Source organism: Juglans regia, chromosome 1 (assembly GCF_001411555.2).
Source record: "Juglans regia cultivar Chandler chromosome 1, Walnut 2.0, whole genome shotgun sequence".
NCBI classification, from domain to species: Eukaryota; Viridiplantae; Streptophyta; class Magnoliopsida; order Fagales; family Juglandaceae; genus Juglans; species Juglans regia.
In genome coordinates this window covers 22,325,139-22,343,976 of record NC_049901.1, presented here as the reverse complement: position 1 = coordinate 22,343,976, position 18,838 = coordinate 22,325,139, and the positions used below count along the sequence as shown (strand labels likewise).

The 18,838-nt window shown below is 35.7% G+C and overlaps 1 protein-coding gene and 1 long non-coding RNA gene across 2 annotated transcripts; both read left to right on the top strand.

The window, feature by feature from the left end:
• Positions 1 to 220: 220 nt before the first annotated feature.
• Positions 221 to 7,885, top strand: LOC118348157. Its single transcript, XR_004801304.1, has 3 exons — positions 221 to 253; positions 4,576 to 4,577; positions 7,871 to 7,885. It is a non-coding gene; the product is annotated as an uncharacterized LOC118348157 (long non-coding RNA).
• Positions 7,886 to 8,747: 862 nt separating this feature from the next.
• Positions 8,748 to 9,819, top strand: LOC108999338 (early nodulin-like protein 1). The gene is made up of 2 exons (XM_018976226.2): positions 8,748 to 9,032; positions 9,205 to 9,819. The coding sequence occupies exons 1-2, from the start codon at positions 8,852 to 8,854 to the stop codon at positions 9,675 to 9,677; spliced, it is 654 nt and encodes a 217-aa protein (XP_018831771.1). The 5' UTR covers positions 8,748 to 8,851; the 3' UTR covers positions 9,678 to 9,819.
• Positions 9,820 to 18,838: the final 9,019 nt, after the last annotated feature.

Genomic DNA, 18,838 nt, shown 5'->3' with positions numbered 1-18,838 from the left:
AATAGGGAGTATTGAGATTTAGGAAGTTTTGGAAAGATGAGTTCATGTTAAAATAGGGAAATATGATTTTTGAGTAAATTTTGGCGAATAATTTGTTCAGCCCAATTAATGTGAATGCTATTAATTAAACACCCAAGTTTTATTTGTTTCTTTCTATTCCTAATTGTTGTTATTTGAGTTATGCGATTTTGTGTTGAAAAGGGTTTTTAAAGAATTGAGGGAAGAAGAAAGGGAACAAGCGGAGAAATTGATGGTTTAAATTCTTTGGTTCAATTTTTTCATTCTTTTCTTTTTTGGTTTGTTTCGATAGATCGATGCTCAAAACAAATGGGGTGAAAGAGTCATGAACTTCATGCAGTCCACACCGCGCGGATGCCTCCTCCTCAATGTTTCATTGATATGACCCTGACCACTTATTTGTATTTAGAACTCAACCAAACTTAGATTTTTCTAGTCCATATGCTTGCATTGATAGAGTATGCATGTGCTTGCGAATAAAGGATGCATGGAGTACTTTTGATGTTATATATGGAGCCGGGGATGAATGACTTGAATTTAACACGTTGAAATCTTCAAGCCTCTATGTGTGCATGATGATATCGTCCAATCTCCACCAAGTGTTGAATTAATTGGTTGTTTTTGTTTTTTACATGACAGAGAGTTGTATGCATGAATCCATCTAATAATGATAATTACATTTCTAGAAAGAGTTCCTCTTCGGAACGGTCAGTCCGTTCCTGGATTTTTAACAGCCCCCCAATAAAACTCGACCACGTCAATAATCCAACACTCCATATCACGAGACTCGTCACATCATATAAAAATCCAAAATCACGAATAAAAGCAGTCCTGTCTCCATGACTTCTGTAAATATTTTGAACAGCAAGAGCAGTAGCAACCACAGAAGAAGAAGACGATGATGAAGAACGGAATCCCTTTTATTTGTACTTTCCCTCCTCTTGCTTTTCACGGTGTGGCTGATGTCTCCGTGCTAGCCTTCATAGCTTTTACGGCTCATAGGTAAAGTAATGCCCTATTCAAATAGAGAAATTTCTCTCTTTTTCTTCCAACCTAGTTTAGAAAAAAAAAAGAAAAAAAAGATCATAAATACTAGTAAAAAATTCCTTGAACCAGAATACTGGATGAATCACATTCATTCACTTGGAGAATAAAAGAAAACCCCATTAATGCGCGAATCTCCCAACAATCCCAAACCCATCTTCACTACGACTTCTCCATATATTATCACTCTTTCTTCTAATTTAACAAATTAAAATAAAACTAACCCAAAAAAAGAAAGCCAAATGAAATTCCAAAAAAAAATACAGATTTCACACATTAAAGCTCATTTCTCTCACAAAAATCAAGCACGAGCTTGAAAAAATATATATATATATAAAAAAAGAACAATAGAAAACCAAAGGTTTTGGCACCGTAAAATCGCAATGCGTCACGAAATTGCCACCACCTTCTTTGTTTGTATCGACTCTGGCCTTTTTCTTCTTTCTTCCTCTCTCTAGCATCTCATTTTCTGCATTCATAAACACTTGAGAATGGTCTGTTGGTGGTTTAAATGGGAGAGAAGAGAGAGGTGAGGGATTTGAGCGAAAGGGGATCATCTATATTGTTTTTTCCCTTCTATGGGTCTTTGTGATTGTGTGCTGTGAGGTCCCATTGTTAGTCCATGGGTGGGATACGTGACAAAAAATCACTGAAGGCTGTTTTTAACCTCTTTACAGTGTGACTGGTTAGAAGATTTTGCCTTTTAGAAAAATCTACTTATCATTCAGGACGATGAATTCAGGACGATGAATGACATTAAATGATAGGTCCATAAATATTAAAATATAATTAATAATTTTTAATTATTTAATATTACATAATAAAATAATAATAAAATAATAATAAAAAAATGATAAGTAGCATTAGTACTTACATTTTTTACGAGCACTAATGCTGTCCTTTTCCGTGATTCCGTCATGGTGCTTGCTTTAATTAATGGACGTTAATGTACTTTGTGTCCAACTCATAACTTTCCTGCATATATCATGTTGATCTTGTTTTGAATATGTCCCCTTGTGGTTGCTACTGATTAATTCTTGGTCTTTGTTTTGCCGAATATTAATACGTCAGCCCAATCCAAATCATGACTTATTTGTTTTAAGGGAACTGTTACATATATACAAAAATTATATAAAATAAATCTATAAATTATGTAGTTTCATGAAATTCGTTAGATCTATTTTAAAAGTAATTTTACAATCTGACGTACGTATCACATCAAACTATATTAGTTTATGAGTTTATTTTTGTATAATCACTTTGTGGCTAAATTAAGTATTTTTCTTGTTTTAATCTTTGGCTAAAAAACTCTTGAATTCATATAATTATTAGGTGTACCGATATATATAATTAAACTACTAACTCTTATTATTTGATCTCACCTCGTGGAAGTAAGGTTTTCTCTCTAAGTTTTCTTTTTAGGAACTTAGTGTTTTTTGCTCTTGGACTTTTGTCTATGGAGATTGGGAGGATGGAGAGTGATCTGTCAGTATTGTATGAGGGTCTGAAGTTGACAGAAGAAGAACAAAAGGAGATCGAGGTGAGTGATGAGGAAGTATCACTTTTTCTTTCGAAGAGTAAACTGTGTCTGATGATTTGTTTGATAGCTGATAAGGAGATGAATAGAGGGGCTCTTACGAATACCCTGTCTAAAGTTTGGCAAGTTGAGGGTCTAGTAGCCTTCAAAGAGGTGGGGAGAAACAAGTTCCTGGTGGAGTTCAAAAGGAGAATTGATAAAACAAGAGTTCTTAATGGCCGTCCGTGGTCTTTTGATAAAAGTCTGGTATGTATAGAAGATTGTGAAGGTGCTAAGTCTATTAAGGAACTGCATTTTCGGCATGAACCCTTTTGGATTCAATGTCAAGATATTCCTTTTGCAGGTATGTCGACGAGTATGGGAGAGAAACTGGGTAGTTCCTTGGGCAAGGTTCTGATGGTGGATTCAGACGGAAGTGATACTTGTTGGGGGAAATTCTTACGTGTGAAAGTATTGTTGGACATTACCAGACCCCTTGCTCGAGGGAGATTCATATCTCTGCATGGTTCAAAGTATTGGATTCAGTTTAAATACGAACAACTGCCCAATTTCTGCTATCACTGTGGCACGATCAAACATGGTGTTGGTAGATGCGAAAAGTTAGAAATGGGGTCGCATGCAGTGGCTAGCTTCAGTCAACAATATGGTGCTTGGATGAGGGCTAGTAACAAGAGTACAGTTGTGAGTAAAGTGCATGCTAGAAAGGATCAGGGTGGTGATGGTTCATCTGAGCATGGTCGGAAGGAATATTCAGGCAAGTCTAAGACGGATGGTGTTCAAGAAGGCAAGGAGGTAGAGGTGGCTAAGAATAAGGAAGATAACCTTCCATTTCCCAATTATGGGGGGGATGACCAGATTCCTGCTTCTAATTATGGGAATAATATTTTCTCATTCTGTGCTAGAAAGGTTGACGTTGGTATGGAAACAGCTGGTTTTAAAATAATGGAAGGTTCTGTTCAAAAAGATAACACTGATTGTGGTAGGGATCATCAAGGAAATCTTATCATTAATGAGGGAGCTGGGGTGACAGATATGCTAGAGGTTTTATCTGACGCGTTACCATTGAGCACCATGCAAGAAGATATGTCTAAATCTGGAAAGTTGGGGTTGAGTAAAATTACGAGTTGGAAGAGGAGAGCACGTGCTAGTGGTGCTAATTTTAGTAATCAGGTCCTTGAAATAGACAAGGAACTGGATCTTACTAATCATGGTGTTAAGAGGAAGTCTTCGGGCACTCAAGAGGTAAGTGGAGATAAAAGAGCTAAGCTGATTCTTAGAGATGAGGAATGTGATAACTTTATTATGGCAGAGGCTGCTGTGCAGCCCTGCCAATCCCAATGATTCTAATTAGTTGGAACTGCCGAGGGCTTGGGAACCCTCGGACAGTTCGTGAGCTTCACCAATTGGTGAAGGAAAAGGGCCCAAAGGTAATCTTTCTCTCAGAAACAAAATGCAGGAGAGAAAAGGTGGAGAGTGTTTGCAAAAGATTGGGTTTTGAACGTAGTTATGTGGTGGATAGTATAAGGAAAGGTGGTGGATTGGCCATGATGTGGAAAGCTGATTTACAAGCTGAACTATTATCTTTTTCCCAGTATCATATCTCTTTGTCCATTAGAAAGGATGATAGTGATAAAAAACTTTTGGTATCAGGTTTTTATGGTAACCCAGTGGTGGAAAAAAGAAAAGAAAGTTGGTAGCTGCTCAGAAAGCTTAAGCCATAAGGAGATGTTGCCTGGTTATGCTGCGGGGATTTTAATGAGCTTCTTTCTAATGACGAGCAATATGGTGCAGTAAGAAGACCTTTTTCTCAATTGGAAAATTTTAGAGAGGCCCTAGAGAATGTGATCTTTGTGATCTAGGATTTGAAGGGTCTCAATTCACTTGGAGCAATAAAAGGGATGGGCAAGCTTTTATCAAAGAAAGGCTTGATCGAGCATTTGGTAACCATGCCTGGCATCTGTTATTTAGCCATACAGGAGTGAAGGTTCTTCCAGTTTTACAATCGGATCATTCTCCTCTTCTGATTACTTGTGAGATTGATGTTGGTGTTAGCAGGAAACCTGTAAGAGTGTTTCATTATGAGGCAAGTTGGTCAAAGCATCTAGACTGCAAGGAGATTATCCAGAAGGTTTGGAAGGATAGCATGAGAAGGAATAACTCTTTGTTCTGCTTTAAGGACAATCTATCACGATGTAGGTCCAAGCTTCTTGTCTGGTCCAAAATCAAGGGTGGTAAGCAGAAAAAACTCCTAAAGGCTAAGAGAGATAAATTACAAGAGTTTCAAAGGAGTAACAAAGGTGAGTTCAATGCTGCCATAAAAAGCCTGCAGGAAGAAGTGGATGTTTTATTGGAGGATGATGAGACTAAATGGAGACAAAGGTCTAAGCAGTTGTGGTTAAAAGAGGGGGACAAAAATACAAAATACTTCCATAAATGTGCTACTCAAAGGAGGCTTTCAAACGAGATAAAGATCATTGAGAATGTAAGAGGTGAGAAAGCTAGTAACCAGACTGATATCTGTAGTTTGTTTCAAGATTATTACCAGTCATTGTTCAAGTCTTCTAATCCTCTTGGTTTTGATGAAGTTCTGTGTGATTTTGAACCTGTTATCACTTCTGAGATGAATAGTCAACTGGTGAAGGAATGTAGTTTTGATGAAGTCAAGAGGGCTGTTTTTGAGATGAACCCTCTGAGCTCACCAGGTCCGGATGGTTTCTCAGCTGGTTTTTATCAAGATAATTGGGCTGTAGTGGGGTCTGAGGTGTTCCTAGTAGTGAAAGACTTCTTATCATCCAGGAGAGGATTGAGAGATATTAACGAGACATCCATTGTTCTGATTCCAAAGAAAAACAGACCACGTTTTGTCACTGAGTTCAGACCTATAAGCTTGTGTAATGTTCTTTATAAAATTATCTCAAAGGTCTTGGCTAATAGGCTCAAACAGCTTCTTCCTTCTCTGATATCACACTCACAAAGTGCTTTTGTTCCGGGGCGCCTAATATCAGATAACATCATTGTTGCCTATGAAATTATGCATTCTATGCAACATAGGATGAAAGGTAAAAAGGAAGGGTTCATGGCTCTCAAGTTGGATATGAGTAAGGCGTATGATAGAATTGAATGGTCTTTCTTGGCAGCTATCTTAAAGAAAATGGGCTTTAGTGAAGTTTGGTCTGGATTGATTATGGAGTGTGTAGAGACACTTAGCTATTCCTTGCTTATCAATCGAGTTCCTCAGCAACACTTCAACCCTTCAAGAGGGTTAAGACAAGAGGATCCTCTTTCCCCTTATCTTTTTATTCTTTGTTCAGAGGTGCTTGGCAAACTGTTGGATAAAGCTGAGGAGAAAGGGCTTATTTCTGGTTTTCCTTTTGCTCGAGGAACATTGTCAGTTAACCATCTCTTTTTTGTAGATGATAGCTTGCTTTTTTGTAAAGCTAATGCATTGGAATGGAGCAGGCTGTTTAGGCTGCTGAATTGCTACGAACAAGCTTCAGGTCAGAGGCTGAACATGGACAAAACTGCTATTTATTTTAGTAAGAATACATCTCTTGCTGTTAAGGAGGCTATTCTCTCAGGGGTTAGTCTGAGGGAGGCAAGTTCCTACGAGAAATATCTAGGACTCCCTTCATATGTGGGCAAACATAAAGTGGCAGCTTTCAGTTCCATTTTGGAGTCCATTAGAAACAGAATGAACAATTGGAAGGTTAACTTTCTCTCTAAGGCTGGCAAGGAGGTGCTGCTGAAGTCTATTGTCCAGGCTATTCCCACCTACTGCATGAGTATTTTCAAGCTTCCCAAGGCTGTGTTAAATGCTATCAATAAGCTCATGAAGAAATTTTGGTGGGGGAGTAGAGATGACAGGACTAAAATCCAATGGATCTCTTGGAAGCAATTGGGGAGATCAAAAGGGGAAGGAGGCTTGGGTTTTAGAGATTTTGAGGAGTTTAACTGGCTCTTCTTGCAAAACAAGGTTGGAGGTTAATCCAACAGCCTCTTTCTTTAGCTGCTCGTGTCATCAAAGCCAAATATCATCATAGAGTTGATTTTCTACAAGCTAAAATTGGTAGCAATGCATCATATCTGTGGAAGAGTTTTATGGAGGCTAGACCAGTACTAATCGAGGGCCTAGTTTGGAGGATTGGCAATGGGGAATCAGTGAATATTTCGTCAGATAAGTGGCTTCCTCGTCCATCCTCTTATAAGATTCAATCTACTCATCTAGAGTTGAAGCTGGAAGGAGAGTCTCTGATCTTATTGATAAGAATGCAAGAGTTTGGAATATGGATATCTTGAGAGAGCTGTTTGAAGAAGAGGAAGTGAACCTGATTTGTAGGAGCCCTATTAGTGTGAGTTGTGTGAAAGATAAGCTTATCTGGAGGTGCTCTAATGATGGTAGATTCACAGTTCGAAGTGCTTATCACTTAGCAGGAAGTATGACAGCAGAACAAAAGGGGCAATCTTTGATGAGGGAGGATAAGGGTGAAATCTGGGCTGATATTTGGAAGTTAATGGTTCCAAAGGCATCATGCATGCATATGTGGAGAGCTTGTCATGAGTCTTTACCCATGAATCAGAATCTGTTTAAAAGGAGAATAAGTGAGAATGCTTTGTGCCCAATCTGTCTTTCTGAACCTGAAACAGTGACTCATGCTCTTTGGTCATGCAATTCTGCTCAAGATGTGTGGGGAGCTAGTCTTATTAAACTGCAGAAATTCATAGTAGTGGACATTCCTTTCAAGAGCTTGGTTAAGGAATTATTTTCTGTTTTGAATGAATCTGATATGGCATTTTTTGCAGCAACTTGTCATCTGATATGGAAGAGAAGAAACAGTGTTGTGTTTGAAGGTAAATTTTTAGATCCAAACATACTTGTTCAAACAGCCTTGTTAAGTGTTAGAGAATTCCATGATGCCAACCAGAAGCTAGTAGTGGAAGGGCCTACAGCTGTTCAAGTTGCTCAGTGGTCTGCACCTCCTCCACAGGTGTTTAAGGCCAACTGGGACGCCTCAGTGGATAGAGTCAATTGCAGAGTTGGTGTTGGGGTGATTATCAGAAATTGGCTTGGTCAGGTGGTTGCTACTCTTAGGTCTAGTAGAGATCTTTTTCCTGATCCAGTGATGGCTGAAGTAGTGGGTGCACTTGCTGCAGTTACTCTGTGTCAACAGTTTTGCTTGACTAGGATTATACTTGAAGGAGATGCCAAGATCATAGTTGATGAGATTAATAGTGATACTGAAAAGTGGACTTCTTTTGGTATGATTACTCAAGATATCAGAAACAAACTTGACTTGATGTTGCAGTGGTCGGTTAAGCATGTTCCTAGGAATCTCAATAATTTGGCTCATTTATTAGCTAAGGATGCACTAAAACTCTCTAAGTAGAGCATTGTAATGGAGGGAATTCCTCCTTGTATCCAAGCTGCCTTTATTCAAGATGAATAAGAATTATTATTTCTTCAAAAAAAAAAAAAAAAAACTCTTATTATTTGATCATTTAGTAATAAATTGTTTGATTGGAAAGTGAAATGATCATCAAAATACTTTGTCTTCGGTACTACTAATAAATAGATACAAATAAAATAGAAATTAATTATCTTTTACAAACAATTAATTAATTCGCACCATCTTATTAGAAATAATGGTACTACGGTACCACAATAAATATTAACATATTCAACATGATTCTGTTACGAAGAAATGGTCAAAATTTATTATTGGAGACCTTAAATACAAAACTAATTCATTCTTAAAAAAAAAAGAATAAATACGAGATTGATCATAGAAAAAATTAATTTTTAATAATACATCACTCTCTTTTTAAAAATAATTAAACACGCTAACACAACTTTAATACTCTAATTAATTCAACAGCCTTTCAAAATCCCGTGTTCTGATCATCATGCATCGTCTCCCAAAGCATGCAGCTTTCATGACCGTTGAGTCTCTTACATGGCGCGACGTGTAAATCATAGCCGAGAAAACAACTAGAAACGCCTATCAAATTTATTACACGTACCCAAATGCCAGCCAAGCTAGATTTTTATAACATTTCCCTACTGTCATTGCATTTTGCATGCTCTACAACGGTCACCTGTACTCCTAACCAGCCTCTCTTTATATATTTATCTATCCCTCACTGATCCACCCTCATTCTTATCGCGCCTCTCTCTCTCTCTCTCTTTCTCATTGCAGGCACAATTTGCATTCTGATCTTATAATTTGAGCGATTGTAGTTTGAGGGTCTCGTGAAATGGAGTCTATGAGAACGAGATTTCTAATTGGGTTCTTGTTTGTGGTACTGATGGCTTTTCTTAGCTCATCTCAAGCTTACAAGTTCTTCGTTGGTGGCAAAGATGGCTGGGTTTTAAACCCTCCTGAGAACTACAATCACTGGGCTGAAAGAAATAGGTTTCAAGTCAACGATACTCTCTGTAATTAATCTCCTCTCTCTCCCCATATAAACACACACATATATATATATATATATATATATATGTATATCTTATCTGCATCAATAATATTTTGTTTCCTGACATTAGAGCTTTTATCTTATTTCTGAGTTCTCCGTTCTCAATATTCTTTGTTGGATTTTGGCTGGTGCAGTTTTCAAATACAAGAAAGGATCTGACTCAGTCTCAGTCGTCACAAAGGACCGTTACGATTCATGCGACAACACGAACCCTATACAGTCTTTCACAGAAGGCGACTCAGTCTTCAAGTTTGATCGTTCCGGCCCATTTTACTTCATCTCCGGCAATGTTGACCATTGCCAAAAGGGTCAGAAACTCATCGTCGTCGTCTTGGCCGTGCGGAACAAAACTCGCCACGCGCCTCCGACTTCTCCTTCTCCGGCCGCTGACACTCCAGCATTGCCTCCTACGGCAGCGACCCCGGAAGGTGAGTCATCGCGTAGTGGGGCTCCAGCACCTGATCAGAGTCCGTCAGATATTCGGGATTCTCCGGCACCACTTCCCTCGGGAAAATCTGGTGCAGTAGCGGGTTGCAGAGTTTTTTCAGTTGGGTTGGCTTTGGTTATCAGTATTGGGGTGAATGTTTTTTTGAGAAGCTTTGTGTGAATCGTTGATTAGAGGCTATATCTATGGAAAGCATAATATATTAATTATTGGAGTCACAGAAGAAATCTATTTTTGTTTGGATGTTCAATGTCGCATTATTTTCATTGATCTTATGAATAAGATAAATGCTTCTCTCTCTCAATAATTCAGTTTTAGATTTACATTATTATTCTTTTAGAACGTAGATGTCTTCTTTTATCACCTATCAATACTACAAGAAATATGACTTTTTGCTACGAATTTGTTTTTTTCAACATATACATTTGTAACAAATAATTAGCAAATGACACAAAAACTGATCGTGGGAGAAAAAAAAAATGGTCTTTTACAATGGGATATATAACTTTTTGCGGTGATTTTATCTCGCCGCAAATAAACTTACCTGAATTATTTTTTTTAACCTGGGTGATTTGTTGTAGTGCAAGGTGATGTAATATTGCTTATATATTATTTTTTAATTTCTTTTTTCTAAAAATAAGAGATTGTTATATAAAGATAATAGAAAGTGCCGCATGATTTACAAAGTAGCATAAAAATAATTAGATAGGTACGTACCACATGATTTATAAAATCCTCACCATTGTAAATCCATACTGGCCAGTATGGATCGATCTAATTAATTAGTTGTGTATATATGAAACCTCCAATTTTAGTAAGATTAATTGATTATAGATAGAAAATGAGATTAAAGATTTGGACTAATATCTTATATATAGAAGTATAGAACTAGTATAATAAGTGTGGTACTGATCAGGTGTTACTTGAAGGTCAAGAGAAAAACATGATATTATAGAGGGAAAATCTAATTTTTAAAAAGAAAATTAAAAAATTATAGAAACAAATAAAAAAAAAAACAATGGCCACCCAATGGAACCAATGCGTTGGCTTGTGCATGACAAGGCGAAACTCAAATCTTGTGCGTTTAAAAAAAAAAAAAAAAAAGAGTAATAAATTATGGGTGGTAGGAAGTAGCTAGTAAGTCTACCATTATCCATAATCTAATACACCACAATATGCATGATTAAGGGTGTGGAGCATGTATCGGGCTGGTTATAAAAGGGACATAACATTATATATAATATATCGGCCATGTCACGGTTCAATTTTTGTTTTTTTATCTTTATCTTTTCAGTTTGCTCGTGCTTTTTCCACATTCATACTTGGTAATGTAGTTTTCTTAAGTGCACAAGGGTTGATTGATAAGCATGTGTTCCATTGATGATTGATTTTGATTATTGATATATACTTACTATATTAATTTCTTGTTGATGCATTTTTTGGCCCCAACTGTACAGTCAGACGACCCTTCCGACCCTCTGACGTGGTGGTTCTTGATGGTAGTGTACTTTGAGTGCTTATTTATGACTTGCTTAATGATAAATAAAGGTAGAAAATAAAGAAGACAAGTGTTTACGCAGTTCGGCGTTTGGGTAATGAGAAGTGTTGAAAAGAGTTACGAATAGTAGTAAAAAAGGTAATAATATAATATTGAATAGTAATAAATAGTAATAAAAAGTAAGTGAAAAATAATAATAAAGTAATGAATAATAGTGGAGTATCACACTTATTATGTCTTGTCTTCTAGCTTTATGTTTAATTTTTCCTTTATATCATCCAATCAAGCTAGACCTGTCATTGTCAGATTCTTTGTTTCTCCCTTCCATCTTCTATGAGCCTTTGGTGGGTTTACACAGTGGAGCAACGTGCTAGGCACGTTTGCTTAGTTGGGAGAAATTCTTTTGAGAAGTTAGTAATGTCCACAAAAGACAAAAATGCTATGATTTTTTACTTAAAATTGATTAGTGAATAGTTTAATACATCAAAGCAGAAAAACAATCAGGCAATGGTCGTGAAAGCTAAAGATAGCTTAAATAGGCATGAGATTTATGATTAATTCAATTTTCACTAAAAAGAACAACATGTCCTTGCTCAAGAACCGTGATATAATATTATTGGCGAAGATATATATATATATATATATATATATATATGAAATTTCAGGACTGCCATCCTTTTAAGCAATATCTATGTGCTTAAAATGTTTTTGTCACATTTGACCCATTTACACTAAGAGACAAATAAACCCTCACTTAAACGGACATAAAGAACATAACACAATGGTAAAAACGATGTAACACAAAACATGAACTACTAATACGGATGAACAAAAACACAGATGACCCATTGCCTCGTTTGTTTTTGCAGATAAGTTGAGATAAAAGTTTAAAGTTGAATAAAATATTATTAGAATATATTTTTTAATATTATTTTTGTTTTGGGATTTGAGAAAATTGAATTTTTTATTTTATTTTGTGTGAGAATTTTAAAAAATTATAATGATTAAATTAGATTAAATTAGATGAGATGATATGAAATGAGATGAAAATGATTTTGAAAACAAAGGAGGCACTGACACAATATGATTGACGTATTGACACAAACTAGCAAAACAAAAAATGGGGAAAAAACCAGATTTTTCAAAAGGGACAAAAATGTAATAAGATCAAGTAAGACTGTGGCATAAATGGAAAAAATGGAGAAAAATAAGTGTCAAACACTGAGTACTATTCATTACCTTATAGCCACTTTTAAGATATAAGGGATAGACAATTCAACTTAATTATAGTACAAGAAATTAAAGGGTTATATTTATTTTATTTCCTTCAGAATGATCATGGAAGAAGATTCTGTATAGGAAAATGGTTCTAGCTACATTCTTTCTGGTGCATTTAATCTCGAAGAAAAAATATATGAGAAACTTAATTACTCTAGTACTAAAAATCTTTCATATAATATTAGAAACTAGCGAGATTTTTTCGTTTGCTTGATTTCAGACACAGTGAACCTTTCTCACAATTGTTTTAATGAACAAAGAGATCAGAATACTTTGAGAAGGTTTGCATATTATATATTCTTTATATTTTTTTTTTCTAAGACGTTTACATGACAAAGAACGGAAATTTTCTATTCATCCTGGTTTATACAATTTTAATTGTAATCAAAGTCCATTAAATATTGTACAATGCATTTAATCTCGATCTGTCACTTTTCCCAAAATTCTTTATGATTAAGTAAATTTTGCTTTGCTCAATGTTTCTTTTTCTCATTTTATATATTGCAATAATTCATGACCTAGCTTATATTGAATGCTATCTAGCTGATCAATAACAAATTAAAGTTCAATGTCACTACAACACAATTTGTCTTTTGTAATAGAGAAAACCGTCACCAAAAATTGCCAAAACGTCACTAAAGATATTTGGTGACAGTTTGAAAGTCACCACGACCGTCACCTAATGTGCATCACAGAAAAATATTGGTGACGGTTTACTGTTGAACTGTCACTAAAAATATTTTTAGTGACGGTTGGAGGTGTTCCGTTTGGTTGAACATTCGAACGTTCACTTTTTTGTGACGGTTGAGAACTGTCACAGAAAGTAACGTTCGAACGTCTAATTGAACGTTCGAACGGCAACCCGACCGATTGGCATTCAAATGACAGAAGTTGATGTTCGTTGATTATAGTTCGAATGTATCATACTTACGTTCGAACGTTTATGTGTCCGAACGTAAATTATAATAAACGTTCGAATATATGTTCAAACGTTAATGGACCAACGTTCAAACGTTACAGGTTTAATGTTTGGACGTTATTTCGAATGTAAATGAAGGAGCGTTCGAACGCAAGTAGTACGTTCAGAGGTTTGTTCGAACGTTAATCGTTTAATCATTCGAACGTTCTGTTCGTTTGAGGGATAGTATGTTTGAACGTATATGCCAACGTTCGAATGTTACTATATAATTTTATGTATTCACGCTCGAACGTTGGTTTGAATGGGAACCAATGTTCGAATGGTGATCTTGAGTTTTCCGTGCCTTCTGTTTTTCTCAAGAGAGATGCCAGGTCTATAGCAACGACCACGACGTGCAGATGCATCAACTACATGATAATAGATAGTATAATTATAATTATATAGTTATTAAGACAAAGTATTAGCTATATAATTAATTATCAACGACAATATTTCCTTACTAGTAGGTGTGGATTGGCTGTTATTCTCCTACATATTAACTTGATGTTTAGGAGCAGATTCCTCGAGTGGGGAGTTCTCAATGGGTTCGAAACTTAGACTTGGCAGAGGCGCATTTCTTCATTGTTATTTTGGCCGCATTCTTAAAAATAATTAATTATATCAAAGAAAATTAATTAGAAGAAATGTTGAAAACTCAAGATATTTTATAGTCACTTATATAAATAAAATATTTAGTACTTTTATTCTTCATCTTCATATGTATTTTTCATGCTTGTTTCAGAATCTCCCTCAATAACATCTTTATAATCATCATGCACCTCTTCTTCATCCTCCTTATCCATCTCTTAGCAGGATTCTGCTTCGTCTTCATCTTCTAACTCTTATTCTTATTCCTCCTCACTTATTTGAATTGAATAATCATTTAATACGGACGGGTTGAGATGGACGGGTGGAACATCATCTCTACACAAGGGGAGCAACTCGAGTGCACCGAGGTCAACCAACAAGTTAATACCCTCTCCATCTTCCTGGTATGCCTCTACAATCGGAGTGTTATCTTCATCTCCACTATTCTTGTAATCTGCACTCGTTCTTGCTTCATATATATTTCGAGGGACAAATTTTTGTACGACTTGCCAAGTTATCTCTATACTATCTTCATCAACACTTTTCATTGGATCAATCAAGTAATAGACTTGGGTAGCTTGACAAGCCAATACGAATGGATCATCTTAGTACCATTTAGATGCAGTATTGACACTCGTAAAGTGATTATCCTTATGTATCGAAACCTGACCACCGCCTAGATCCCACCAATCACATTTAAAGACATATGTTACAGACCCACCCAGATATTTCAATCCGATAATATCACGTATGACACCATAATAGTCAATATCATCTGTTCCATGACTCCCCTCGAACAACACACTAGAGTTTTGAGTTTTTCTATTAGGTTCATGATCCAGAGTATAGAATCTATAACCTCGAACCGTGCATGCAGTGTATCGAAGTGCTTTATTTGAGGGACCACGGGCCAATGCATACAATTCAGAAGAAATTGATCCAGAATCACGAGCATGTTGTTCCAAAATCTAACAATTGAAATAGTATATATTTATTATTTCATTATCCATAGTTAAAAGTATCAAAATATAACATATATATAAGTTTAGTTCATACACATTCTTCAAACCATTCGAGAAATTCTTCCTCGTGTCTTACCTCTATGTTTTCTATGCCTTCCATCCTAAATTTGTCAATGTGCTCACTGTTATAGATAAATGCAAAAGAAATTTATTTTGAGCACAACAGCTATAATTAAACTTGAAGAACATTAGAATTATTCGAAGTATGGAACGACATACCTGAGATAATCATCAATCTCCCGGCAATTATTTAGCATATACCACCGAACTTTACACAACTCTCCATCAATTAAATCGTAACCCGTTTGTGCACCCAAGGGTCGTACATTCTGCGTAAACACTAATAGCTCACAAGGAGGCGGAGCAACAAGATCAATATTTCTCTTTTGATGATTAAATTGTATCTCAACATCACGAAGATATAGAAAGCAAAATGTTTACCATTCATCGTGTATATAGGCCTCTACTATTGAACATTCAGCTCTGGCTTTATTCCAAACAGTGTGCCTCAGTCGACCCAAATATCTTTCAACTAGATACATCCAACGAAACTGCACCGGTCCACCCAACATTACCTCTCGCGGTAAATGTATTGCTAAATGGACCATGACATCAAAAAATGATGGTGAAAAGATCTGCTCGAATTTACATAATATAGTAGCAATGTCTTCTTCCAATTTCCATAAGACATCTCGATTTACTACCCGAGCGCATAAATCCTTAAAAAACATACATAGTTCGGATATGGCGACACGTACATTAGATGTCAGCTTTCCACGAATTCTCACAGGTAATAACTTCTGCAAAAATACGTGACAGTCATGACTTTTCAATCTATTGATTTTCCAGTCATCAGGACTCAAGCATCTACCAATATTTGAAGCATAACCATCTGGCAATTTCACACCTTGCAACCATTTGCAGAAGTCTATCCTCTCTTCCCTCGTCATCGTAAAACATGCATGCGGCATGACCACCCTATTGCCTTCCACCCGTAAATGTAGATTATGTTCAATCCCCATTTTATCAAGATCTTTCCTCGTCTTGATCGTGTCCTTCGTCTTTTTGTTAATGCTCATCAATGTACCCAGTATATTATCAAAAATATTCTTCTCTATGTGCATTACATCCAAACTATGTTGCAACATACAAGACGACCAATACGGCAAGTAAAAAAAAATACTACGCTTTGTCTAATTCAATTCTATTGTGCCTCGTTTTCTCTTGTTCTTTGCTCGACCTTTGCTAAAATTGTTCACTCTAACATGTACCAGTTGTTCCACTATCTCTTGCCCAAACAACTCTTTTGGTGCAATTCTATCCTCTACTCTACCATCAAACTTAGCACATTCTCTTCTCTATGCATGATTTGCTGGTAGATAATGTCGATGACCCATGAAACACAACTTCTGAGAATATTTTAACCACTCACTAGCAGTTTCTTTATTACACGTCGGACATGCTAACTTCCCTTTTGTACTCTAGCTGGAAAGATTCCCATATGCTGGAAAGTCATTTATGGTCCACATTACCGCAACGTGCATGTAAAAAGATGTCGACGTGGATGCATCATAAGTTATAATACCTGTTTCCCATAACTCTTTCATCTCTTCAATCAATGGCTGCATGAACACGTCAATGTCATTCCTAGGTGATCTCGGGCCGGGGATAAGTAAAGTTAACAAAAAGTTGGACGCCTTCATGCACCTCCATGGTGGAAGGTTGCACGGAATCAACACTCAGGCGCATGTTCCGAGCTTCTATCCCAAACTCTGGATAGTGATTATTGAAAGACTGCCATGCAAGTAAGTCAGCAGGGTGCCTCCTATATGTGTCATCCTTAACCCTTTTCTCCTCTTGCCATCTCATATCGTGAGCTATTTCTTACACATATATAGCTTTTGTAACCTAGATCTCAAGGGAAAATACCGCAACACCTTAACCGACACGTTTTTAGAATGTTTTGTACAGCTTGGATAAAGCTCGCGCTTTGCATCTTCCCACATTGAAACGAAATCTTCACAATAAGTCCCTTCATCACTTGAGGCATTGTCGTCAACCTCATCCATAAACATCTCTGCACCAATGTCACCCAACATCTCCTCCATCTCATCTTACTCATAATCATCATCCATGTGACGCAAATAATTGTGATGATCGAGCAATACATCTGTTGATTTTTCATATGGCTCACCATGCAATACCCATCGGGTATATCCCAGATCCATACCGTTCACAAATATATGACTTTCTACTTCATCCAACCCTATCGCAAACAAATTTTTACACCCTCGACATGGACACTTAATGTAACCATGACTATTACCAGAGGCCCGTGCAAAATCAATGAAGGTTCTTACTCCACGTGCATAGGGTATGTAATCCTTTCCAAGTCTATCGCCCAGACACATCCAATTTTTATCCATTTCTAATAACATTTATCTATTAATAACAAGTACATAGAAAATTCACATGCATGTATGCTCCAATTCTCATTGCTTTTTTGATAAGGTAGTTGGTCCTATTCCATTCGAGATTATATTATCCATATTGCACAAATCTCGTTACTACTACTTTCGACGTCAGTAGAAATTTCGACAGTACCTTCCCATAGTTCTCCAAGTATACATGTTCAAATAGAGGGATTGTGACCCTCCGGACAGTATACTCAAAGAACAGTAGAGGAAGACACCGAAACTTCACATTAAACGTGGAAAGTAGGAGTAACAAACATGTGCAATACAGATAATATAATTACAAACTGTCCACACTGGACAATTCAGGAATTAGTGGACATATATATGTACACTAATTCCCAAATGGGTCTAAGGTTATTTATGCAATATCACAACATATATATCAAAAAACAGTACAAACAATATCTCCATGTCGTTTGAATTAACAATGTCACATCATAGTAGTGTTATATTGTTAAACTAAAGAGAGATAGAAGATTATGTGAACAAATTTCCTATCAGTACACAACGGGAAAGAATGATCTTGAAAAAATGTCTAAACTTTAGTCTAATTACTTAACCATTACAAACTGTCCGACCTTCACAACTCTCAAGGCCAAAGAGACTTTGAGAGTTAAGCAATTTGACAGACATTTCTTCAAGATCATTCTTTCCCGGGATGTACAAGACACGAAACTTGTTCGCATAGTCTCTCATCTCTCTCTAGTTTAACAATATCACACAATACGAATGTGACATTGTTAATTTATAAAAAAAATTAAAAATTAATAGTTATGGAATCGAAACTTCAGACTTTTCAACAGACAACAAAGTTTTTGACGTGATTTTGGATTGGCTGGGGCTATCCTATGCGAAATACTATAATGATTGATCTCGGATTATTATTCCTAAATTATAATTTTAATTGTTATTATATATCTTAGGACATTGTTAATTGGCACCTCTCCATAATTTTAATTTTTATTATATAATTGTTATTATAATCGTTATATATAATTTCAAAGATTATTGTATAATTTTAATTACTATCATTCTCAAAGTATAATTTTGATTGTTATACTTAATCGAGTGAGTTACTTATTTATATAGACAATAAGTATATAATTTCTATATAAGCATTTATTTGATCCTTATTTATTTACTCTCTAGTTTATTATAAATAAGTATATTTATTTATTCTAACTCTCTACTTATTTGCTAGGTTCAACACTTTTTCTTTGAAGAGTATTTTACTTTATTTATTTATATATATATATATTTAATAATATAATGGTTTGGAACCTCATAATGGTAAGAATACTTAATAAGTAATTATTAATTATAGTTATTTACTTTATATATAGTTAAGTTATATACTTATTTTTTCTTCTTTTTAAAATTAAATTTTATACTATAGTTATAACTTGAGTAATAATCATATTCTAACTAAATTAGTATGAATATATTATATATACTTATTAAATGTTAAATATTAAGTCTAATATTAAATGTATATTAAACGT